This window comes from Arachis ipaensis, chromosome B2 (assembly GCF_059453495.1).
Source record: "Arachis ipaensis isolate K30076 ecotype BB chromosome B2, ASM5945349v1, whole genome shotgun sequence".
Classification (NCBI taxonomy): Eukaryota; Viridiplantae; Streptophyta; class Magnoliopsida; order Fabales; family Fabaceae; genus Arachis; species Arachis ipaensis.
Window position 1 is genome coordinate 83,614,749 of NC_142437.1, and position 25,742 is coordinate 83,640,490.

At 39.1% G+C, this 25,742-nt stretch overlaps 1 protein-coding gene across 1 annotated transcript; it reads left to right on the forward strand.

Annotated features, from left to right (window-relative positions):
- Positions 1-471: 471 nt before the first annotated feature.
- LOC148574642 (uncharacterized) lies at positions 472-25,299 on the forward strand. The gene is made up of 2 exons (XM_088505926.1): positions 472-971; positions 25,098-25,299. The coding sequence occupies exons 1-2, from the start codon at positions 472-474 to the stop codon at positions 25,297-25,299; spliced, it is 702 nt and encodes a 233-aa protein (XP_088362052.1).
- The last annotated feature ends 443 nt before the right edge of the window (positions 25,300-25,742 follow it).

Sequence of the window (25,742 nt, forward strand, 5' to 3'; positions counted from 1 at the left end):
GTAATTCAGAGGTGCATTCCACAAACTGAATTCCACTCAATCTTGGAAGCTTGCCACTCCTCCGAAGGAGGAGACCATTTTGGACCTCAAAGGACGGCAAGGAGAATCCTAGATTGTGGATTTTGGTGGCCAACTCTTTTCAAAGACTCCTCTCATTTTTGTAAATCTTGTTCTCAATGTATTAGATTTGGTAATATCTTCAAGAAGGATGAAATCCCCCAACAAACCATACTATTTTATGAGATTTTTTATGTGTGGGGAATCGACTTCATGGGGCCATTCCCAAATTCTAATGGTTTTCTCTACATTCTACTTTCCGTTGATTATGTGTCCAAATGGGTGGAAAAAATACCCACCCGGACGGACGATGCTAATGTGGTCCTTTTCTTTGTGAGAAATAACATCATTTGTAGATTTGGGTCGCCATGAGCAATCGTGAGCGACCAAGGTTCACATTTTTGTAATAAGAGAATGGAAGGGCTAATGAAGAAATATGGCATCATGCATAAAGTAGCCACAGCCTACCACCCACAAATAAACAGCCAAGCCGAGGTTTTAAATCGGGAGATTAAACGCATCTTGAAAAGAATTGATAAACCCAATAGGAAAGATTGGAGTGCTAAGCTCACCGATGTATTATGGGCCTACCGAATGGCATACAAAATGCCAATTGGCATGAGTCCCTTTCGGTTGGTGTATGGAAAAGCTTGCCATTTACCGGTGGAGATAGAGCACAAGGCATATTGGGCCATCAAGGAGTGCAATCCAAGTTTGGGTGGAGCCGGAGTTGAGAGGAAGCTACACTTAGCGGAGTTGGAATGTTTGAGGCTTGAAGCTTATGAGAATTCTAGACTTTACAAGGAGAAAATGGAAGCCGTGCATGATAAGAACAAACGAGGTAAAGAATTTAGAGCTGGTGATCTAGTCCTCCTTTACAATTCTAGATTGAGATTGTTTCCCAGAAAACTAAGGTCAAAATGGGAGGGCCCATATCAAGTAGAGAAGGCGGAACCCTATGGGGATTACCATTTGCGCCGTCCCTCAAGTCCAGATATCTTCAAGGTCAATGGGCACCGTCTCAAGTTGTATCATGGTGAGCAAATGAAGAGCAACAAGGAGATTGAGGTATTCACCTCTTGGCGAGGAGCAATGAGCTAGTGAAAGTCCAACTTAAGGACATTAAATAAAAGTTATAGGTGGGAGACACCCCACCATGGTGAGATCTATCCTTTTCACCCTTTTGTATATAATTATTGAATTCTTCATTGTTTTGAGATTGCTTTGCTATAGTTTTTTTGGCTAGATTTGATTATGAATACCTTAGATAACTTGTTCATAGAGATTTGCATTGATTTCTCAAAGGATGAATTGATTGTGTAGTAGAAGAATACCCCATCTTTGGGTTTTACATTGAGTTTCGGGTGTTTTTGACCCCTTTGGCTCGTTTAACCACTAAATTCATGACAATTAGGCATTCTTTATGTCTCTAAAAAGGAGGGGGGCGTGCGTGCACGCACTATGCGCGTACGCACCCATACACATTCGCAGCTCCTGGGTCATTTTCCAGAGAGTTGTGCAAATTTTAGGCCAATTCTGAGCCCCAGGCACAACCACAGTCGCAAGTGCACACACCTGGCGCGTACGCGCCCATGGCCCATTTGCGCAAAAGCGCGCGTACGCGCACTAGCCGCGTCCGCGCCGATATTGCAAAATGCAATCCTGAGCCATTTTCCCGAGAGTTATGCCCAAGTTGGGTTAATATCATGCCAATGGCCTAACTCGACTCGCGCATACGCGCACCTGGCGCGCACGCGCACCTCAAACAAAATGCATATCGACGCGCCAGTGCACCGTGCGCGTCCGCGTTGATTGTAAAAATTCATCTTCTGGTACTTTTTCCTGAGAGTTGAGCCGAAGTTGTGCCCAATTTGTGCTGAGAGCACAACTCAGATGCACGCGCAAGGGCACCTGGCGCTCGCGCGCACACCTGCACTTCACCGCTTCGCGCGTACGCGCACTGTACGCGTTCGCACCCCTACTGATTTCTGCCCATGCACGCGCACGCGTGCATGGCGTGTGTGTGCCGGTCTCGCGACCCAATTGCTTTTGAGCGCGCCCTTCTCTTTTCAACCCCCCCCTCTTCTTACCTTCATTTCTCTTCTACACTTCTCCTACCTTCCTACCACCTCTCAACCGCCACTACCGGCGGCAACCACCACCTCTGGCGGTCCCACACCTCTCTTTTACCCTCATTCCCTTCTCTCTCACTTATATACCCCATTTCTCCTCTCCTTCTCAAGGTACCACTCATCTCTTTTCTTGTTTATTTCTCTCTTTTTCTTCTTCCTATTCATTAGTTACATTCCCTTACTCTTCCTCTTAGTTGATTCCCATTCATGTTTTCTTCGTTTGTTGGATTTTCTTTCTTTTTTTTTCATTTTCTTATGGGTGTTAAAAGTGGGGATTGCTCTTGCATTGATGAGTTGGTTTGTCTTACTTGTTTCTCTTGCAATATGTGGTATGCTATGATGATTGATGATGCTTTATGGGTTGTTACATTGTCACTTCATTTTTGTCATACAAAGGGATGGACACCAAGTGTTTGATGGAAGACAGGTGCACGAAATTGTGATCATCAACAATGGCGCCAAAGACTTGGAGCTCTCAAACGTGAATCACACTTTGTCATAATTTCGCACAACTAACCAGCTAGTGCACTGGGTCGTCCAAGTAATACCTTACATGAGTAAGGGTCGATCCCACGGAGATTGTCGGCTTGAAGCAAGCTATGGTCATCTTGCAAATCTCAGTCAGATGGATTCAAATGGTTATGGAAAATCGGTAATTAAAATATGAATAAAACATAAAATAAAAAGAGAGATAGAGATACTTATGTAATTCGTTGGTAGGAATTTCAGATAAGCGTATGAAGATGCTTTGTTCCTCTTGAACCTCTACTTTCCTATTGCCTTCTTCCAATCATTCATACTCCTTTCCATGGCAAGCTTTATGTTGGGCATCACCGTTGTCAATGGCTACTTCCCATCCTCTCAGTGAAAATGTTCTACGCACGCTGTCACTGCACGGCTAATCATCTGTCGGTTCTCGATCATGTTGGAATAGGATCCATTGATCCTTTTGCGTCTGTCACACGCCCAACACTCGCAAGTTTGAAGCTCGTCACAGTCATCCCTTCCCAGATCCTACTCAGAATACCACAGACAAGATTTAGACGTTCCAGATCTCAGGAATGGCCGCCAATAATTCTAGCCTATACCACGAAGGTTCCAATCTCAGATTAGAAACCCAAGAGATACGCATTCAAGCTTGTTTGCATGTAGAACGGAAGTGGTTGTCAGGCACACGTTCATAGGTGAGAATGGTGATGAGTGTCACATAATCATCACATTCATCATGTTCTTGGGTGCGAATGAATATCTTGGAGAAGAAATAGACTTGAGTTGAATAGAAAAACAATAGTACTTGTATTAATTCATGAAGAACAGCAGAGCTCCACACCTTAATCTATGGTGTGTAGAAACTCCACCGTTGAAAATACATAAGAACAAGGTCTAGGCATGGCCGAATGGCCAGCCTCCCAAAGAGGGTTCAATCATCAAAACATGATTCCGAGATGATCAAAAGATAAAAATACAATAGCAAAAGGTCCTATTTATATAAAACTAGTAGCCTAGGGTTACAAAAATAAATAATTAATGCAGAAATCTTCTTCTGGGCCCACTTGGTGTGTGCTTGGGCTGAGCATTAAAGCTTCCATGTGTAGAGACTTTTCTTGGAATTAAATGCCAGCTTTTGTGCCAGTTTGGGCGTTTAACTCTAGCTTTTGTGCCAGTTCTAGCATTAAACGCCAGAATTCTTGAGCTGATTTGGAATGCCTGTTTGGGCCATCAAATCTCGGGCAAAGTATGGACTATTATATGTTTCTGGAAATCCCAAGATGTCTACTTTCCAACGGAATTAAGAACGCGCCAATTGGGCTTCTGTAGCTCCAGAAAATCCACTTTGAGTGCAGGGAGGTCAGAATCCAACAGCATCTGCAGTCCTTTTTCAGCCTCTGAATCAGATTTTTGCTCAGGTCCCTCAATTTCAGCCAGAAAATACCTAAAATCACAGAAAAACACACAAACTCATAGTAAAGTCCAGAAGAGTGATTTTTTATTTAAAAACTAATAAAAACATAATAAAAACTAACTAAAATATACTAAAAACATACTAAAAACAATGCCAAAAAGCGTATAAATTATCCGCTCATCACAACACCAAACTTAATTTGTTGCTTGTCCCCAAGCAACTAAAAAAATCAAATGGGATAAAAAGAAGAGAATATACAATGAATTCCAAAAACATCTATGAAGATCAGTATTAATTAGATGAGCGGGGCTATTAGCTTTTTGCTTCTGAACAGTTTTGGCATCTCACTCTATCCTTTGAAATTCAGAATGATTGGCTTCTATAGGAACTCAGAATCCAGATAGTGTTATTGATTCTCCTAGTTAAGTATGTTGATTCTTGAACACAGCTACTTTATGAGTCTTGGCCGTGACCCTAAGCATTTTGTTTTCCAGTATTACCACCGGATACATAAATGCCACAGACACATAACTGGGTGAACCTTTTAAGATTGTGACTCAGCTTTGCTTTTGGACCACGACTTTAACCGCTCAGTCTCAAGTTTTCACTTGACACCTTCACGCCACAAGCACATGGTTAGGGACAGCTTGGTTTAGCCGCTTAGGCCAGGATTTTATTCCTGTGGGCCCTCCTATCCACTGATGCTCAAAGCCTTGGATCCCTTTTTTTATTTCACCCTTGCCTTTTGGTTTAAAGGGCTATTGGCTTTTTCTGCTTGCTTTTTCTTTCTCTTTTTTTTCGCTTTTTTTTTTTGCAAGCTTTTCACTGCTTTTTCTTGCTTCAAGAATCAATTTTATGATTTTTCAGATTATCAAATAACATTTCTCCTTTTCCATCATTCTTTCAAGAGCCAACAATTTTAACATTCATGAATCAACAATATCAAAAATATGCACTGTTCAAGCATTCATTCAGAAAGACAAAAGTATTGCCACCACATCAGAATAATTAAACTGTTTTAAAATTTGAAATTCATGCACTTCTTTTCTTTTCAATTAAAACACTCTTTATTTAAGAAAGGTGATGGATTCATTTTCATAGCTTTAAGGCATAGACACTTAGACACTAGTGATCATGTAATAAAGACACAAACATAAATAGACATAAGGCATAATTTTCGAAAAAATAGAAAATAAAGAACAAGGAAATTAAAGAACGGGTCCACCTTAGTGATGGCGGCTTGTTCTTCCTCTTGAAGATCTTATGGAGTGCTTGAGCTCCTCAATGTCTCTTCCTTGCCTTTGTTGCTCCTCTCTCATAACTCTTTGGTCTTCTCTAATTTCATGGAGGAGGATAGAATGCTCTTGGTGCTCCACCCTTTTATTAGTGATGGGCTTGTCCTCATCAATGAGGATGTCTTCCTCTATGTCAATTCCAGCTGAATTGCAAAGGTGACAAATGAGATGAGGGAAGGCTAACCTTGCCAAAGTGGAAGACTTGTCCGCCACCTTGTAGAGTTCTTGGGATATAACCTCATGAACTTCTACTTCCTCTCCAATCATGATGCTATGGATCATGATCGCCCGGTCTATAGTAACTTCAGACCGGTTGCTAGTGGGAATGATTGAGCGTTGGATGAACTCCAACCATCCCCTAGCCACGGGCTTGAGGTCATGCCTTCTTAGTTGAACCGGCTTCCCTCTTGAATCTCTCTTCCATTGAGCGCCCTCTTCACAAATGTCTATGAGGATTTGGTCCAACCTTTGATCAAAGTTGACCCTTCTAGTGTAGGGGTGTGCATCTCCTTGCATCATGGGCAAGTTGAATGCCAACCTTACATTCTCCAGACTAAAATCTAAGCATTTCTCCCGAACCATTGTAAGCCAATTCTTTGGGTCTGGGTTCACACTTTGATCATGGTTCTTGGTGATCCATGCATTGGCATAGAACTCTTGAACCATTAAGATTCCGAATTATTGAATGGGGTTGGTGAGAACTTCCCAACCTCTTCTTCGAATCTCATGTCAGATCTCTGGAGATTCACCCTTTTTGAGTTTGAAAGGGACCTCGGGGATCACCTTCTTCTTGGCCACGACTTCATAGAAGTGGTCTTGATGCACCCATGAGATGAATCTCTCCATCTCCCATGACTCGGAGGTGGAAGCTTTTGCCTTCCCTTTCCTCTTTCTAGAGGTTTCTCCGGCCTTTGGTGCCATTAATGGTTACGGAAAAAATAAAAAGCTTTAGCTTTTATCACACCAAACTTAGAAGGTTTGCTCGTCCTCGAGCAAAAAAAGAAAGAAGAGAGTAGAAGAAGAAGAATTAGACGAGATGGACGGGGCTTAGTGTTTCAGCTAAGGGGGAGAAGTAGTGTGTATGTTGAGTGAAAATGAAGGAGTGAAGATGGGTTTATATAGGAGTGGAGAGGGGGGTATGGTTCGGCCATTATGGGTGGGTTTGGGAGGGAAAGTGGTTTGAATTTGAATGGTAGGGTAGGTGGGGTTTTATGAAGGATGGAGGTGAGTCGTGAAGAGAATGGTGCGATTTGATAGGTGAGGGGTTTTTGGGGAAGAGGTATTGAGGTGATTGGTAAATGGGTGAAGAAGAGAGAGAGAGAGAGGTGGGGTAGGTGGGGATCCTGTGGGGTCCACAGATCCTGAGGTGTCAAGGATTTCTTATCCCTGTACCAAGTGGCGTGCAAAATGCCCCTTTCTGCCAATCCTAGCGTTAAACGCCAGGTTGCTGCCCATTTCTGGCGTTTAACGCCAGCTTCTTGCCCTTTTCTGGCGTTAAATGCCAGTCTGGTGCCCATTTCTGGCGTTAAACGCCAGAATGGTGCCAGACTGAGCGTTTAACGCCCATTCTGCTGCCCTTACTGGCGTTTAAATGCCAGTAGGCTTCTCCTCCAGGGTGTGCTATTTTTCATTCTGTTTTCAGTTTGTTTTTGCTTTTTCAATTATTTTTGTGACTTCACATGATCATCAACCTACAGAAAACATAAAATAACAAAAGAAAAGAGAAATTTAACATAGATAATTAAAGATTGGGTTGCCTCCCAACAAGCGCTTCTTTAATGTCAATAGCTTGACAGTGGCCTCTCATGGAGCCTCACAAATGTTCAGAGCAATGTTGGAACCTCCCAACACCAAACTTAGAGTTTGACTGTGGGGGCTCTGTTTGACTCTGTATTGAGAGAAGCTCTTCATGCTTCCTCTTCATGGTTACAGAGGGATATCCTTGAGCTTTAAACATAAGGGAGTCTTCATTCACTTGAATGATCAATTCTCCTCTGTCAACATCAATCACGGCTTTTACTGTGGCTAGGAAGGGTCTGCCAAGGATGATGGATTCATCCATACACTTCCCAGTCTCTAGAATTATGAAATCCGCAAGGATGTAGTGGCCTTCAACCTTTACCAAGACATCCTCTACAAGTCCATAAGCCTATTTCTTTGAATTGTCTGCCATCTCTAGTGAGATTCTAGCAGCTTGTACCTCAAAAATTCCCAGTTTTTCCATTACAGAGAGAGATATGAGGTTCAAGCTTGACCCTAGGTCACACAGAGCCTTTTCAAAGGTCATGGTGCCTATGGTACAAGGTATTGAGAACTTTCCAGGATTTTGTCTCTTCATAGGTAATCTCTGCTTAGTCAAGTCATCCAGTTCTTTGATGAGCAATGGGGGTTCATCCTCCCAAGTCTCATTACCAAATAACTTGGTATTTAGCTTCATGATTGCTACAAGGTACTTAGCAACTTGTTCTTCAGTAACATCTTTATCCTCTTCAGAGGAAGAATACTCATCAGAGCTCATGAATGGTAGAAGTAGATTCAATGGAATCTCTACGGCCTCAGTGTGAGCCTCAGATTCCCATGGTTCCTCATTAGGGAACTCCATGGAGGCCAGTGGACGTCCATTGAGGTTTTCCTCAGTGGCGATCACTACCTCTTCCTCCTCTCCAGGTTCGGCCGTGTGGGTTATGGTAATGGCCTTGCACTCTCCTTTTGGATTCTCTTCTATATTACTTGGAAGAGCACTAGGAGGGAGTTCAGTGACTTTCTTGCTCAGCTGACCCACTTGTGCCTCCAAATTTCTAATGGAGGACCTTGTTTCAGTCATGAAACTTTGATTGGTTTTAATTAGATCAGAGACAATGGTCGCTAAGTCAGAGTGGCTCTGCTTAGAATTCTCTGTCTGTTGCTGAGAAGATGATGGAAAAGGTTTGCCATTGCTAAACCTATTTCTTCCACCATTATTGTTGTTGAAGCCTTGTTGGGGCCTCTGTTGACCTTTCCATGAGAGGTTTGAATGATTCCTCCATGAAGGATTATAGGTGTTTCCATAGGGTTCTTCCATGTAATTCACCTCTTCCATTGCTGGGTTCTCAGGATCATAAGCTTCTTCTTCAGATGAAGCTTCTTTGGTACTGCCTGTTGCTGCTTGCATTCTAGACAGACTCCGAGAGATCATATTGACTTGTTGAGTCAATATTTTGTTCTGAGCTAGTATGGCATTCAGAGTATCAATCTCAAGAACTCCTTTCTTATGATTTGTCCCATTATTCACAGGATTCCTTTCAGAAATGTACATGAATTGGTTATTTGCAACCATTTCAATGAGTTCCTGAGCTTCTGCAGGCGTCTTCTTCAGATGAAGAGATTCTCCAGTAGAGCTGTCCAATGACATCTTGGACAGTTCAGATAGACCATCATAGAAGATACCTATGATGCTCCATTCTGAAAGCATGTCAGAAGGGCACCTTCTGCTTAATTGCTTGTATCTTTCCCAAGCTTCATAGAGGGATTTACCTTCCTTCTATCTGAAGGCTTGGACTTCCACTCTAAGCTTACTCAATTTTTGAGGTGGAAAGAACTTTGCCAAGAAGGCATTGACTAGCTTTTCCCAAGAGTTCAGGCTTTCTTTAGGTTGTGAGTCTAACCATGTCCTAGCTCTGTCTCTTACAGCAAAAGAGAAGAGCATAAGTCTGTAGACCTTAAGGTCAACCCCATTGGTCTTGACAGTGTCAAAGATTTGCAAGAATTCAGCTAAGAACTGATGAGGATCTTCCAATGGAAGTCCATAAAACTTGTAATTCTGTTGCATTAGAGAAACTAATTGAGGCTTAAGCTCAAAGTTGTTTGCTCCAATGGTAGGGATTGAGATGCTTCTCCCATAGAAGTCGAGAGTAGGTGCAGTAAAGTCTCCAAGCACCTTCCTTGCATTGTTGGCATTGTTGTTTTCAGCTGCCATGGCTTCTTCTTCTTTGAAAAGCTCTGTTAGGCCCTCTACAGAGATTTGTACTTTAGCTTCTCTTAGCTTTCTCTTCAAGGTTCTTTCAGGTTCAGGATCAGCTTCAACAAGAATGCCTTTGTCTTTGCTCCTGCTTATATGAAAGAGAAAAGAACAAGAAAGTATGGAATCCTCTATGTCACAGTATAGAGATTCCTTGAGGTGTCAGAGGAAAAGAACAATAGAAGGAGGAGGTAGAGAAGAAAGATTTCGAACTTATCAAGAGGGATAGAGTTCGAATTGTACATTGAGGAGGAATGTCAGTCCATAAATAGAAGGATGTGAGAAGAGGGGAAGAATTTTTGAAATAAAATAAAAAAAGATTTTGAAATAATTAAAAGAAATTTGAAAATTTGATTGATGATTTTCGAAAACTAAGATTAGGAAAGGAATTAAGTGATTTTTGAAAACGATTTTGAAATTAGAAATCAAAAAGATATGATTGAAACTTAATTTTGAAAAAGATATGATTGAAAAGATATGATTGAGAATATATGATTGAAAATCAAATGACAAAAAAGGAAAGTTTTAAAATTAAAGTTGATTACTTGACTAACAAGAAATTAGAAGATATGATTCTAGAATTAAAACTTTTAATCCTTTCTTAATAGGCAAGTAACAACCTGAAAATTTTGAATTAAATCACTAATTGTAGCAAGGATTTTTGAAAATATTAATAAAATAAAAAAATGGAAAGAAATTGATTTTGAAAGGATATGATTGAAAAGATATGATTTGAAAAAGATTTGATTTTAAAAAATCATAAAAATTTGAAAAAGATTTGAATTAAAAACAAAATCTTCCCTCTTGTGTCCTTCTGGCATTAAACGCCCAGAATAGCATCCATTTTGGCGTTTAACGCCCAAAATCCTACCTTTTTGGGCGTTTAACGCCCAGCCAAGTACCTTGGCTGGCGTTTAAACGCCAGTTTTCCTTCTTCACTGGGCGTTTTGAACGCCCAGCTTTTTCTGTTTAATTCCTCTGCTGAATGTTCTGAATCTTCAATTCTCTGTATTATTGACTTGAAAAGACATAGTTTTGATAAATTTTTTTGAAATTGTTTTTTTTATGAGAAACAATAAAAAAAATGCAACTAAGATCAAATAAACAATGCATGCAAGACACCAAACTTAAAAATTTTCATATAAGAGACACTAACAAATTGAGAATGCATATGAGAAACAACAAAACACTCAAAACAAGAGAATTTAAAGATCAGAGCAAATAAAATCATCAAGAACAACTTGAAGATCAATGAAGAACATAGTGCATGTAATTTTCGAAAATTAGAAGAATAAAGATATGCAATTGACACCAAACTTAAGATTAGACACTAGACTCAAACAAGAAATATAAAATATTTTTGATTTTAAGATTTTATAAATTTTTTTTCGAAAATTAGGTGGAAAAAGAAAATAAGGACTTCAAAATTCTTAATGAGAATTCCAGGAATCATGCAATGTTAGTCTAAAGCTTCAGTCTAAAAAGATTAGACATGGCTAGCCAAGCTTTAGCAGACATTACATTCAACAGCTAAATTGATGAGAATCAATCAGCTTTTGTGATGATAAAAAACATCATCTGAAACTCTAGAATTCATTCTTAAAAATTCTGAAGAACAAAATAAAAAGAAAAATACCTAATCTAAGCAACAAGATGAATCGTCAGTTGTCCAAACTCGAACAATCTCCGGCAACGGCGCCAAAAACTTGGTGCACAAAATTGTGATCATCAACAATGGCACCAAAGACTTGGAGCTCTCAAACGTGAATCACACTTTGTCACAATTCTGCACAACTAACCAGCAAGTGCACTGGGTCGTCCAAGTAATACCTTACGTGAGTAAGGGTCGATCCCATGGAGATTGTCGGCTTGAAGCAAGCTATGGTCATCTTGCAAATCTCAGTCAGGCAGATTCAAATGGTTATGGAGAATGGGTAATTAAAATATGAATAAAACATAAAATAAAGATAGAGATAGAGATACTTATGTAATTCATTGGTAGAAATTTCAGTTAAGCATATGAAGATGCTTTATTCCTCTTGAACCTCTGCTTTCCTATTGCCTTCTTCCAATCATTCATACTCCTTTCCATGGCAAGCTTTATGTTGGGCATCACCGTTGTCAATGGCTACTTCCCGTCCTCTCAGTGAAAATGTTCTACACACGCTGTCACCGCACGGCTAATCATCTGTCGGTTCTCGATCATGCTGGAATAGGATCCATTGATCCTTTTGCGTCTGTCACACGCCCAACACTCGCAAGTTTGAAGCTCGTCACAGTCATCCCTTCCCAGATCCTACTCAGAATACCACAGACAAGGTTTAGACGTTCCGGATCTCAGGAATGGCCGCCAATAATTCTAGCCTATACCACGAAGGTTCCAGTCTCAGATTAGAAACCCAAGAGATACGCATTCAAGCTTGTTTGCATGTAGAACGGAAGTGGTTGTCAGGCACGCGTTCATAGGTGAGAATGGTGATGAGTGTCACATAATCATCACATTCATCATGTTCTTGGGTGCGACTGAATATCTTGGAGAAGAAATAGACTTGAGTTGAATAGAAAAACAATAGTACTTGTATTAATTCATGAAGAACAGCAGAGCTCCACACCTTAATCTATGGTGTGTAGTGATGACATGCCAACATGTCATGTTTTTCTATGCTTTTTCATTTGTTTTCAATAGGTTTTATGTACTTTCTTGAGCCATAAGCAAGCCAGTTGGGTAGATTTCCATGTTTCCTTTGATTCAATCAACCATGGATGAATTAATGCACTTTCATGAGATTTTGTGCTATAATTGTCATATATTATGAAAGAAACACAATCTTATGATTTGGGGCATAGCTTTGATTGTTTTGATTGATTGGTGATAGGTGAAAAGAGTTTTGAAGAAGGTTGAAGGAAGAAGGAATGGATAGGAGCAAGAGAGAACAAAAAGTTTGAGCCAAAGTTTGCCTCAAACTTTAGCTCAAACTTTTCGAAGAATTGAAAACACTCAAAAGAAAAAAAGAGCTTGAGCAAAAGTTTGCCTCAAACTTTAGCTCAAACTTTTGGGATAAAAGCTTGAGCCAATGTTTGCCTCAAACTTTTTGGCAAACGTTGGCATCACAAAATCAATACCCTGGAGGAAAAAGCTTGCGCCAACGTTTGAGGTCAAACTTTTGCTCAAACGTTGGCGCCATACACCACAACAGCCTGAAGGGGTATACTTCCAACAAGAATAACTTGAGCTACAGAGCTCCAAATGAGGTGATTCAAAAAGCAATGGAAAGTAGGAATCAAGAGCTTTCCAAGCATATATGGCACTGCATGGTGGACTATAAAATTGAGGGAGAAAACTGCCCCGAAATGTGCATAAACGAACATGGTGGCAACTTGCAGTGAGGCCAACTGACCTCTGCACCTTCAACGGAGTATAACTGGAGCTGTGGAACTCCAAATGATGCGCTTTCAATGGAATTGGAAAGTAGACATTCAGGGCTTTCCAACAATGTTTAATAGTATGGGGTGGACAATATGTTTGAGTCTCCAAAATCTGGCGTTTTCGACCACGTTTGAGGCAAACGTCGCCTCAAACGCTGCACATCAAAGCCAGCGACCTTGTCCTCTTCAAAGAACCATAACTTGAGTTGTAGATGTCCAATTGAGGTGATTCTAAGTGGGTTAGAAAGCTGACATTCCGAGCTTTCCAATCATATATAATAGTCTATATTGGGCATAAAATTTGCAACATGACAAGAGGACAAAGTAGCCCCCAAGAAGCATACAAAAGGGATCCACGTTTGGCTTAAAGTTTGACCTCAAACTTTGGCTCAAACGTGGATGGCAGCAAGGAATGTTAGCTGATATGAAAAGTTTGAGTAAAAGTTTGACCTCAAACTTTTACTCAAGCTTTTCTGGTTCATGGCCCAGTTCACAAATGGGTTTCTCTCCAACTCCAAGAGCAATCAACAGAGGCTATCTTCAACCCAATTCCATCAAGAGCAAGGGCCCAATTGACACCACTCAAAGGCACAAGAGATAGTTAGAATAGAAATTTTATTTTAATTGTAATTTGTTTTGAATTTTATTTTCATTTTGTAAAAATGCCTATAAATAGGCATCTGTTTCATTTTATTGGGGGGCGAGCTCCACTAGGGAGCATTAGGAATACATAACTCTCTCTCTTTACTTTTTCTTTTTGTTTTGAATCTTGGGTTGAGAATTGAAGAAATTCTGTTTCAATCTCACCTTGAGAATTCTCTCTGTTTTCTTCTTCTGCAAACTTTCAAGTGAATTGTGATTTGAATCAAAGTTCGTTTCATCGCTTTCATCTTTAATTTTCCTGCATCTTGTTTGCTAGCGGATCAAGGAAGGAATTGAGATCTAGACTTGTTTTCTAGTCTCATTGATTTCCTGAGATCTTCAACCTCTCATTTAGATTTTACAATTGAGCTGCATTTCATTTTCTGTTCGGTTCCTCAATTCAAATTACATTAAGCCTGCTGCAAATCTCATTTACATTTCCTGCACAATTTTAAATTCCTCTGCAATTGCTCTAAGTTCTAATTCACTGCAATTTTTCTTCTCTGTTTACATTGCTCCCAATTTACTTTCCTGCAATTTAAGCTTGCTGCAAGAGTTTTGAATTCTGATATATTGCTCTATTTAATTTCCAGCACCCCAGCCCCTTTACTTTTCATGCAATTTACTTTTCTTGCAATTTAAGTTTCAGCTATTTTACTTTCTTGTTCTTTAAGTTACTTGCAATTTTACTTTCTGCACTTTATAATTCCTGCAAATTTACATTCTGTTGGCTTCAATTGTCACTCAAATCACTCAATGTTAGCTTGACTAAACTAATCACCCACTAAAGTTGCTTGATCCATCAATCCCTGTGGGATCGACCTCACTCTAAGTGAGTTTTACTACTTGATGCGACCCGGTGCACTTGCCGGTTAGATTTGGGTGTTTTGGAAATTCATTTTTCCACAAATTTTCCCATCAAGTTTTTGGCGCCGTTGCCGGGGATTGATTTAGATCAACAATGATTAAGTGGGTGAGAAGTCTAGATTAAGCATTTTCTTTGTTTTTGTTCTTGAAACCAAGGTGTTTGTGTTTTTGCCTCACTAAGCAAATATCATCTGAAATATGAATTTCAATTTTATTTGGTGTTGTGTTTTACAAAATTCAAATGGAGTTCAACTCATCTTATGATCAAACAAATTTTATGGGATATTACCCACCATCACCAATCTCTAATGGTGGCTGGGAATATCACCAAGAGAATACACATTCTGAGCACTCCAATTCATGGAGATTTGCTTCAGAGACACAAGATGAGCAAGAAAATCATATGGAATATCTTCCTCCACCACAAAATGATGCAAGTTGCTATTCTAATGATGGTTGGGGAGAGCAAAACCAGAAAACATTTGAGAGCCCATATTCCACTTATCAAGAGCCATCTTCACTCGAACGTACTATCAATTCACTTATACAAAATTTTCCAACCTCACCTTCTAGTTTTTCATCTGAAAATTCTTCATCACTGGACTTTGTCTCCACACAAAATCCTTGCCAAAACTCACCACCCACACAAACTTCCATGAACCAAAGACTCTCAAATCTTGAGTCCATGCTCAAAAGAATTGCGGAGGAGAAAGAGAAATACCAGAAAGAACAAGAGAACTCCCTCAAAAACATGGAAGTACAGTTAGGCAAATTGTTGAATGCAAGGAAGGAGGAAATGCAAAAACAAGAACACAAGGTCCCTGTGTCAAGTGAAATTGCAAGAAAGGAAGAGGTGGTGAAAGTATTAGAACCTGAAACTGCACTTGAGATGACAAGAGGACCTGAACACTCACAACCTCCTCAAACTCCCCTGGACCAAAAAGTCTCAACAATTGAATCTGAGATTAAAAGATATGAAGAGGAGATGAAGAAATATTGGGAAGATCAACAAACCTCCTCCATGAAAGAGCTATTAAAACAAATGTTGAGTGTAAAAGAGGAAGTGGAGGAGCAAGAAAGTGAGGAAATCATTCCAAACTCAAGTGAGGCAGAGAAGTACATGAAGGAGGAGTTCATGGAACCACCAGTTCAAAAGGCTCTAGATGAATACAAAACTCCAATAATCACACAGCAACCAAGTCTTGAATCCAAAGAAGTGAAGGCAACTAGCAAGAACACCAATTCTGTCCCTAATCCAGCAAGCAAGATCAATCAAGCCATTTGCAAAAGGAAGCTTGCTGAGGAAAGGACAAGACAAGGGACACTAGCTGAAACTTCTCCCCTCTTGAGGTCATTCCTCTTAACAAACTGGAAGAAGAGGAAGAAAGTGAAGAACAACATGTCAAGCTAATGACACTAAAAGAGCACTTGTTGGGAGGTAACCCAACCATAGGTAACATTTTTTCTCTGCTTTGTTTTCTTTTTCTTTGCTTTATTTAAATTCAATAAATTAGCATATGGTTGCATTCTAAGTTTGGTGTTGCTATGCAACAAAATTTGGTTCTAATCCTTACAAGATACTTGCATCAATTCCAAGTGAAAGTGTCACACTAAGTTTGGTGTGCCACTTATCTTTTATGCAACGTATTGTGCACACCTTCTTATCTATGCAATCAAAATGTCTCTATCTCTTATGCCTTGATATCTTTAATTTTGCTTGTTTAAAACACGTGTTACTAACATTTCATTGTGTAAGACATTCATAATCCATCTTAAGACCATAGCCACGGTTCTAATAGTTGCTTGAAGATGAGCAAGCATTCTGAGTTGGTATGGGAAGGAGGAGAATGGGAGGAAAATGACAACAATAGAGAAGATGAACTACAAGGTTGTAAAGTTCCTTTTCCTCTCATTTGTTTCAAGCACTATAAACTGCATGATTGTCTTTACCTTCTCTGTATGCATGTGTGTATGAAAAGGCATAGTTTGATTTCTAAATTGCAACATGGTGCTGTGTCATTATGATTACCAACTTGAGTTTTGTGAATTCAAAAGCAATAAAGTATCATGATCATAAACAAACAAGGCATTAAAGAAGATTTTAGCATGTGCATAAAAGTATTGGAAAGCTAGTATGTTTGATTGTTGCTTAATTGCATTGGATTTTATTTAATTGAAGTTTTCATCTAGGACATTTTGTGAAATCTTTTGAAAATCATGAAAACCTTGAAGAGGCAAATACAATTAAAGCAAGAAAAGAAAAAGGGAAAGAATGAGAAAGCTGAAGGCTCTGAGTACCAATGGCAATTTATTTGTTAAGTACTTGTGGTGTTTATGTATCAAGCCAAATGCTTGAAAACAAAACACTTAGAAGTCAAGGTTAAGCTCAAAGTTCAAAAGCACTCCCTCAAAGCTCAAGGCTCTGAGCATCAATGATTAGAGAGTCAAGAAAAGAAAAGAAAAATGAGCTTAATGAAGTCCTCTAATCAAATGCTTGTGGTGCTTATGTATCAAGTGGTAATACCTGAAAACAAAGCATTTAGAAGTCGTAGCTTTGTTATCAACTCATGCGGCAAAGCACCCAAAAGGAGAAGCTAATAAGAAAATCAAAAGCTTGTTTCAAGGAAGAAATATAAGAAAAAGATTTCATAAATTGAGCTAGATGGAAGCATCAATCATTTACATTTCTTTTGTGATTGTAGCATGCTTAGAAAACTAGCTTACCATGAACATTGAGTTGCTATTCTTCTTACCTTGGATTGTCAATCTCTATTTCTTTTTGGTGTTGTGATGACATGCCAACATGTCATGTTTTTCTATGCTTTTTCATTTGTTTTCAATAGGTTTTATGTACTTTCTTAAGCCATAAGCAAGCCAGTTGGGTAGATTTCCAAGTTTCCTTTGATTCAATCAACCATGGATGAATTAATGCACTTTCATGAGATTTTGTGCTATAATTGTCATATATTATGAAAGAAACACAATCTTATGATTTGGGGCATAGCTTTGATTATTTTGATTGATTGATGATAGGTGAAAAGAATTTTGAAGAAGGTTGAAGGAAGAAGGAATGGCTAGGAGCAAGAGAGAACAAAAAGTTTGAGCCAAAGTTTGCCTCAAACTTTAGCTCAAACTTTTGGAAGAATTGAAAACACTCAAAAGAAAAAAAAGCTTAAGCAAAAGTTTGCCTCAAACTTTAGCTCAAACTTTTGGGATAAAAGCTTGAGCCAACGTTTGCCTCAAACTTTTTGGCAAACGTTGGCATCACAAAATCAATACCCTGGAGGAAAAAGCTTGCACCAACGTTTGAGGTCAAACTTTTGCTCAAACGTTGGCGCCACACACCACAACAGCCTGAAGGGGTATACTTCCAACAAGAATAACATGAGCTACAGAGCTCCAAATGAGGTGATTCAAAAAGCAATGGAAAGTAGGAATCGAGAGCTTTCCAAGCATATATGGTACTGCATGGTGGACACTAAAATTGAGGGAGAAAACTGCTCCGAAATGTGCATAAATGAACATGGTGGCAACTTGCAGTGAGGCCAACTGACCTCTGCACCTTCGACGGAGTATAACTGGAGCTGTGGAACTCCAAATGATGTGCTTCCAACGGCATTGGAAAGTAGACATTCAGAGATTTCCAACAATGTATAATAGTATGGGGTGGACAATATGTTTGAGTCTCCAAAATCTGGCGTTTTCGACCACGTTTGAGGCAAACGTCGCCTCAAACGCTGCACACCAAAGCCAGCGACCTTGTCCTCTTCAAAGGAGCATAACTTGAGTTGTAGATGTCCAATTGAGGTGATTTCAAGTGGGTTAGAAAGATGACATTCAGAGCTTTCCAACCATATATAATAGTCCATATTGGGCATAAAAGTTGCAACGTGACAAGTGGACAAAGTAGCCCCCAAGAAGCATACAAAAGGGATCCACGTTTGGCTCAAAGTTTGACCTCAAACTTTGGCTCAAACGTGGATGGCAGCAAGGAATGTTAGCTGATATGAAAAGTTTGAGTAAAATTTTGACCTCAAACTTTTACTCAAGCTTTTCTGGTTCATGGCCCAGTTCACAAATGGGTTTCTCTCCAACTCCAAGAGCAATCAACAGAGGCTATCTTCAACCCAATTTCATCAAGAGCAAGGGCCCAATTGACACCACTCAAAGGCACAAGAGATAGTTAGAATAGAAATTTCATTTTAATTGTAATTTGTTTTGAATTTCATTTTTATTTTGTAAAAATGCCTATAAATAGGCATCTGTTTCATTTTATTGGGGGGCGAGCTCCACTAGGGAGCATTAGGAATACAGAGCTCTCTCTCTTTAGTTTTTCTTTTTGTTTTGAATCTTGGGTTGAGAATTGAAGAAATTCTGTTTCAATCTCCCCTTGAGAATTCTCTCTGTTTTCTTCTTCTGCAAACTTTCAAGTGAATTGTGATTTGAATCAAAGTTCGTTTCATCGCTTTCATCTTTAATTTTCCTGCATCTTGTTTGCTAGCGGATCAAGGAAGGAATTGAGATCTAGACTTGTTTTCTAGTCTCATTGATTTCCTGAGATCTTCAACCTCTCATTTAGATTTTACAATTGAGCTGCATTTCATTTTCTGTTCGGTTCCTCAATTCAAATTACATTAAGCCTGCTGCAAATCTCATTTACATTTCCTGCACAATTTTAAATTCCTCTGCAATTGCTCTAAGTTCTAATTCACTGCAATTTTTCTTCTCTGTTTACATTGCTCCCAATTTACTTTCCTGCAATTTAAGCTTGCTGCAAGAGTTTTGAATTCTGATATATTGCTCTATTTAATTTCCAGCACCCCAGCCCCTTTACTTTTCATGCAATTTACTTTTCTTGCAATTTAAGTTTCAGCTATTTTACTTTCTTGTTCTTTAAGTTACTTGCAATTTTACTTTCTGCACTTTATAATTCCTGCAAATTTACATTCTGTTGGCTTCAATTGTCACTCAAATCACTCAATGTTAGCTTGACTAAACTAATCACCCACTAAAGTTGCTTGATCCATCAATCCCTGTGGGATCGACCTCACTCTAAGTGAGTTTTACTACTTGATGCGACCCGGTGCACTTGCCGGTTAGATTTGGGTGTTTTGGAAATTCATTTTTCCACAAATTTTCCCATCAAGTTTTTGGCGCCGTTGCCGGGGATTGATTTAGATCAACAATGATTAAGTGGGTGAGAAGTCTAGATTAAGCATTTTCTTTGTTTTTGTTCTTGAAACCAAGGTGTTTGTGTTTTTGCCTCACTAAGCAAATATCATCTGAAATATGAATTTCAATTTTATTTGGTGTTGTGTTTTACAAAATTCAAATGGAGTTCAACTCATCTTATGATCAAACAAATTTTATGGGATATTACCCACCATCACCAATCTCTAATGGTGGCTGGGAATATCACCAAGAGAATACACATTCTGAGCACTCCAATTCATGGAGATTTGCTTCAGAGACACAAGATGAGCAAGAAAATCATATGGAATATCTTCCTCCACCACAAAATGATGCAAGTTGCTATTCTAATGATGGTTGGGGAGAGCAAAACCAGAAAACATTTGAGAGCCCATATTCCACTTATCAAGAGCCATCTTCACTCGAACGTACTATCAATTCACTTATACAAAATTTTCCAACCTCACCTTCTAGTTTTTCATCTGAAAATTCTTCATCACTGGACTTTGTCTCCACACAAAATCCTTGCCAAAACTCACCACCCACACAAACTTCCATGAACCAAAGACTCTCAAATCTTGAGTCCATGCTCAAAAGAATTGCGGAGGAGAAAGAGAAATACCAGAAAGAACAAGAGAACTCCCTCAAAAACATGGAAGTACAGTTAGGCAAATTGTTGAATGCAAGGAAGGAGGAAATGCAAAAACAAGAACACAAGGTCCCTGTGTCAAGTGAAATTGCAAGAAAGGAAGAGGTGGTGAAAGTATTAGAACCTGAAACTGCACTTGAGATGACAAGAGGACCTGAACACTCACAACCTCCTCAAACTCCCCTGGACCAAAAAGTCTCAACAATTGAATCTGAGATTAAAAGATATGAAGAGGAGATGAAGAAATATTGGGAAGATCAACAAACCTCCTCCATGAAAGAGCTATTAAAACAAATGTTGAGTGTAAAAGAGGAAGTGGAGGAGCAAGAAAGTGAGGAAATCATTCCAAACTCAAGTGAGGCAGAGAAGTACATGAAGGAGGAGTTCATGGAACCACCAGTTCAAAAGGCTCTAGATGAATACAAAACTCCAATAATCACACAGCAACCAAGTCTTGAATCCAAAGAAGTGAAGGCAACTAGCAAGAACACCAATTCTGTCCCTAATCCAGCAAGCAAGATCAATCAAGCCATTTGCAAAAGGAAGCTTGCTGAGGAAAGGACAAGACAAGGGACACTAGCTGAAACTTCTCCCCTCTTGAGGTCATTCCTCTTAACAAACTGGAAGAAGAGGAAGAAAGTGAAGAACAACATGTCAAGCTAATGACACTAAAAGAGCACTTGTTGGGAGGTAACCCAACCATAGGTAACATTTTTTCTCTGCTTTGTTTTCTTTTTCTTTGCTTTATTTAAATTCAATAAATTAGCATATGGTTGCATTCTAAGTTTGGTGTTGCTATGCAACAAAATTTGGTTCTAATCCTTACAAGATACTTGCATCAATTCCAAGTGAAAGTGTCACACTAAGTTTGGTGTGCCACTTATCTTTTATGCAACGTATTGTGCACACCTTCTTATCTATGCAATCAAAATGTCTCTATCTCTTATGCCTTGATATCTTTAATTTTGCTTGTTTAAAACACGTGTTACTAACATTTCATTGTGTAAGACATTCATAATCCATCTTAAGACCATAGCCACGGTTCTAATAGTTGCTTGAAGATGAGCAAGCATTCTGAGTTGGTATGGGAAGGAGGAGAATGGGAGGAAAATGACAACAATAGAGAAGATGAACTACAAGGTTGTAAAGTTCCTTTTCCTCTCATTTGTTTCAAGCACTATAAACTGCATGATTGTCTTTACCTTCTCTGTATGCATGTGTGTATGAAAAGGCATAGTTTGATTTCTAAATTGCAACATGGTGCTGTGTCATTATGATTACCAACTTGAGTTTTGTGAATTCAAAAGCAATAAAGTATCATGATCATAAACAAACAAGGCATTAAAGAAGATTTTAGCATGTGCATAAAAGTATTGGAAAGCTAGTATGTTTGATTGTTGCTTAATTGCATTGGATTTTATTTAATTGAAGTTTTCATCTAGGACATTTTGTGAAATCTTTTGAAAATCATGAAAACCTTGAAGAGGCAAATACAATTAAAGCAAGAAAAGAAAAAGGGAAAGAATGAGAAAGCTGAAGGCTCTGAGTACCAATGGCAATTTATTTGTTAAGTACTTGTGGTGTTTATGTATCAAGCCAAATGCTTGAAAACAAAACACTTAGAAGTCAAGGTTAAGCTCAAAGTTCAAAAGCACTCCCTCAAAGCTCAAGGCTCTGAGCATCAATGATTAGAGAGTCAAGAAAAGAAAAGAAAAATGAGCTTAATGAAGTCCTCTAATCAAATGCTTGTGGTGCTTATGTATCAAGTGGTAATACCTGAAAACAAAGCATTTAGAAGTCGTAGCTTTGTTATCAACTCATGCGGCAAAGCACCCAAAAGGAGAAGCTAATAAGAAAATCAAAAGCTTGTTTCAAGGAAGAAATATAAGAAAAAGATTTCATAAATTGAGCTAGATGGAAGCATCAATCATTTACATTTCTTTTGTGATTGTAGCATGCTTAGAAAACTAGCTTACCATGAACATTGAGTTGCTATTCTTCTTACCTTGGATTGTCAATCTCTATTTCTTTTTGGTGTTGTGATGACATGCCAACATGTCATGTTTTTCTATGCTTTTTCATTTGTTTTCAATAGGTTTTATGTACTTTCTTAAGCCATAAGCAAGCCAGTTGGGTAGATTTCCAAGTTTCCTTTGATTCAATCAACCATGGATGAATTAATGCACTTTCATGAGATTTTGTGCTATAATTGTCATATATTATGAAAGAAACACAATCTTATGATTTGGGGCATAGCTTTGATTATTTTGATTGATTGATGATAGGTGAAAAGAATTTTGAAGAAGGTTGAAGGAAGAAGGAATGGCTAGGAGCAAGAGAGAACAAAAAGTTTGAGCCAAAGTTTGCCTCAAACTTTAGCTCAAACTTTTGGAAGAATTGAAAACACTCAAAAGAAAAAAAAGCTTAAGCAAAAGTTTGCCTCAAACTTTAGCTCAAACTTTTGGGATAAAAGCTTGAGCCAACGTTTGCCTCAAACTTTTTGGCAAACGTTGGCATCACAAAATCAATACCCTGGAGGAAAAAGCTTGCACCAACGTTTGAGGTCAAACTTTTGCTCAAACGTTGGCGCCACACACCACAACAGCCTGAAGGGGTATACTTCCAACAAGAATAACATGAGCTACAGAGCTCCAAATGAGGTGATTCAAAAAGCAATGGAAAGTAGGAATCGAGAGCTTTCCAAGCATATATGGTACTGCATGGTGGACACTAAAATTGAGGGAGAAAACTGCTCCGAAATGTGCATAAATGAACATGGTGGCAACTTGCAGTGAGGCCAACTGACCTCTGCACCTTCGACGGAGTATAACTGGAGCTGTGGAACTCCAAATGATGTGCTTCCAACGGCATTGGAAAGTAGACATTCAGAGATTTCCAACAATGTATAATAGTATGGGGTGGACAATATGTTTGAGTCTCCAAAATCTGGCGTTTTCGACCACGTTTGAGGCAAACGTCGCCTCAAACGCTGCACACCAAAGCCAGCGACCTTGTCCTCTTCAAAGGAGCATAACTTGAGTTGTAGATGTCCAATTGAGGTGATTCCAAGTGGGTTAGAAAGATGACATTCAGAGCTTTCCAACCATATATAATAGTCCATATTGGGCATAAAAGTTGCAACGTGACAAGTGGACAAAGTAGCCCCCAAGAAGCATACAAAAGGGATCCACGTTTGGCTCAAAGTTTGACCTCAAACTTTGGCTCAAACGTGGATGGCAGCAAGGAATGTTAGCTGATATGAAAAGTTTGAGTAAAATTTTGACCTCAAACTTTTACTCAAGCTTTTCTGGTTCATGGCCCAGTTCACAAATGGGTTTCTCTCCAACTCCAAGAGCAATCAACAGAGGCTATCTTCAACCCAATTTCATCAAGAGCAAGGGCCCAATTGACACCACTCAAAGGCACAAGAGATAGTTAGAATAGAAATTTCATTTTAATTGTAATTTGTTTTGAATTTCATTTTTATTTTGTAAAAATGCCTATAAATAGGCATCTGTTTCATTTTATTGGGGGGCGAGCTCCACTAGGGAGCATTAGGAATACAGAGCTCTCTCTCTTTAGTTTTTCTTTTTGTTTTGAATCTTGGGTTGAGAATTGAAGAAATTCTGTTTCAATCTCCCCTTGAGAATTCTCTCTGTTTTCTTCTTCTGCAAACTTTCAAGTGAATTGTGATTTGAATCAAAGTTCGTTTCATCGCTTTCATCTTTAATTTTCCTGCATCTTGTTTGCTAGCGGATCAAGGAAGGAATTGAGATCTAGACTTGTTTTCTAGTCTCATTGATTTCCTGAGATCTTCAACCTCTCATTTAGATTTTGCAATTGAGCTGCATTTCATTTTCTGTTCGGTTCCTCAATTCAATTTACATTAAGCCTGCTGCAAATCTCATTTACATTTCCTGCACAATTTTAAATTCCTCTGCAATTGCTCTAAGTTCTAATTCCCTGCAATTTTGCTTCTCTGTTTACATTGCTCCCAATTTACTTTCCTGCAATTTAAGCTTGCTGCAAGAGTTTTGAATTCTGATATATTGCTCTATTTAATCTCCAGTACCCCAGCCCCTTTACTTTTCATGCAATTTACTTTTCTTGCAATTTAAGTTTCAGCTATTTTACTTTCTTGTTCTTTAAGTTACTTGCAATTTTACTTTCTGCACTTTATAATTCCTGCAAATTTACATTCTGTTGGCTTCAATTGTCACTCAAAGTATGCACTATTATATATTGCTGGAAAGCCCAGGATGTCTACTTTCTAACGCAATTGAGAGCACGCCAATTGGGCTTCTGTAGCTCCAAAAAATCCACTTCGAGTGCAGGGAGGTCAGAATCCAACAGCATCTGCAGTCCTTTTTCAGCCTCTGAATCAGATTTTTGCTCAGGTCCCTCAATTTCAGCCAGAAAATACCTGAAATCACAGAAAAACACACAAACTCATAGTAAAGTCTAGAAGAGTGATTTTTTATTTAAAAACTAATAAAAACATAATAAAAACTAACTAAAATATACTAAAAACATACTAAAAACAATGCCAAAAAGCGTATAAATTATCCGCTCATCAAAGACCCACATGATTTTTGGAGTTACCTTGACTTAGTATCTTTTATTTTAGTGTTCTCTCTCACTCACTTGCTTATTCATATGTGCATTGAGCTTACTTCTTGTTTCATTTCTACATGCTCATCCCTTGACACTCACCTCTTGTTATTGATGTTAAGAGTACATGCTTCTCATGCTTCTTGTTTGCATGCATATACTTACATCACATGCTAGTGATTAGCCATAATTTTCATTGTTGCCTTAGTTACATGTTGCAGCTATCATGTATCTAAGTCACTTATCCTCTTATGCCTTATGACTTACATGATTATTATTTCTTGGTGCTTCTTTAAGTTTAATTTTGCCACCTTTCCCTCTTTTCTAGGATGGTTGTCAAGAGAGACAAAGGGAAGGCATCCAAGAAAGCACCTCCCCGGTCCACTAGCAAAGCACAACAAGCACCTAGAGCCAAGCCCCTCCCCAATAAGACAAGGAGCATTGCTAACATTGATGTTTTGGAAAAGGACAATCCGGCAAGGGACCCGAACAAGTTCTCCAACCGCTATTACGAACTTGCTACCCCTTGATCAAAGAAAGGAACTATCATGCGGAGCCTTTTCTAGCCCCTCTTTCTTATGTCATCCCGCTTGTCATGCCCCGCATCGAGCGGCAGCAATGGGAGTTCCTATTGAGGAAGCCACATGAAGCAAACTTGTCTTGGGTGGTAGAATTTTACACCAATTACCACTCCTCATCCCTTGCATCGGTATTTGTACATCGAAGACAAGTTCCCGTCACAGAGGAGGCCATTTAAAGTATGCTTAAGACCGGACCGTTAGCGGATGGAAGTGATGCATATCAAGAGATTTTGTCGGCATGATGTGAATATGAGTTTGATTGGGATGCCGTCCTCAAGGTCATTGCTATACCCGAATCGTTTTGGATTTGAGGGAGGATGAGACCCCGGCCCAAGGGCATCACCACACGTTTTCTTACTAGAGAGGCACAGGCATGGGCCCAAATTCTAGCC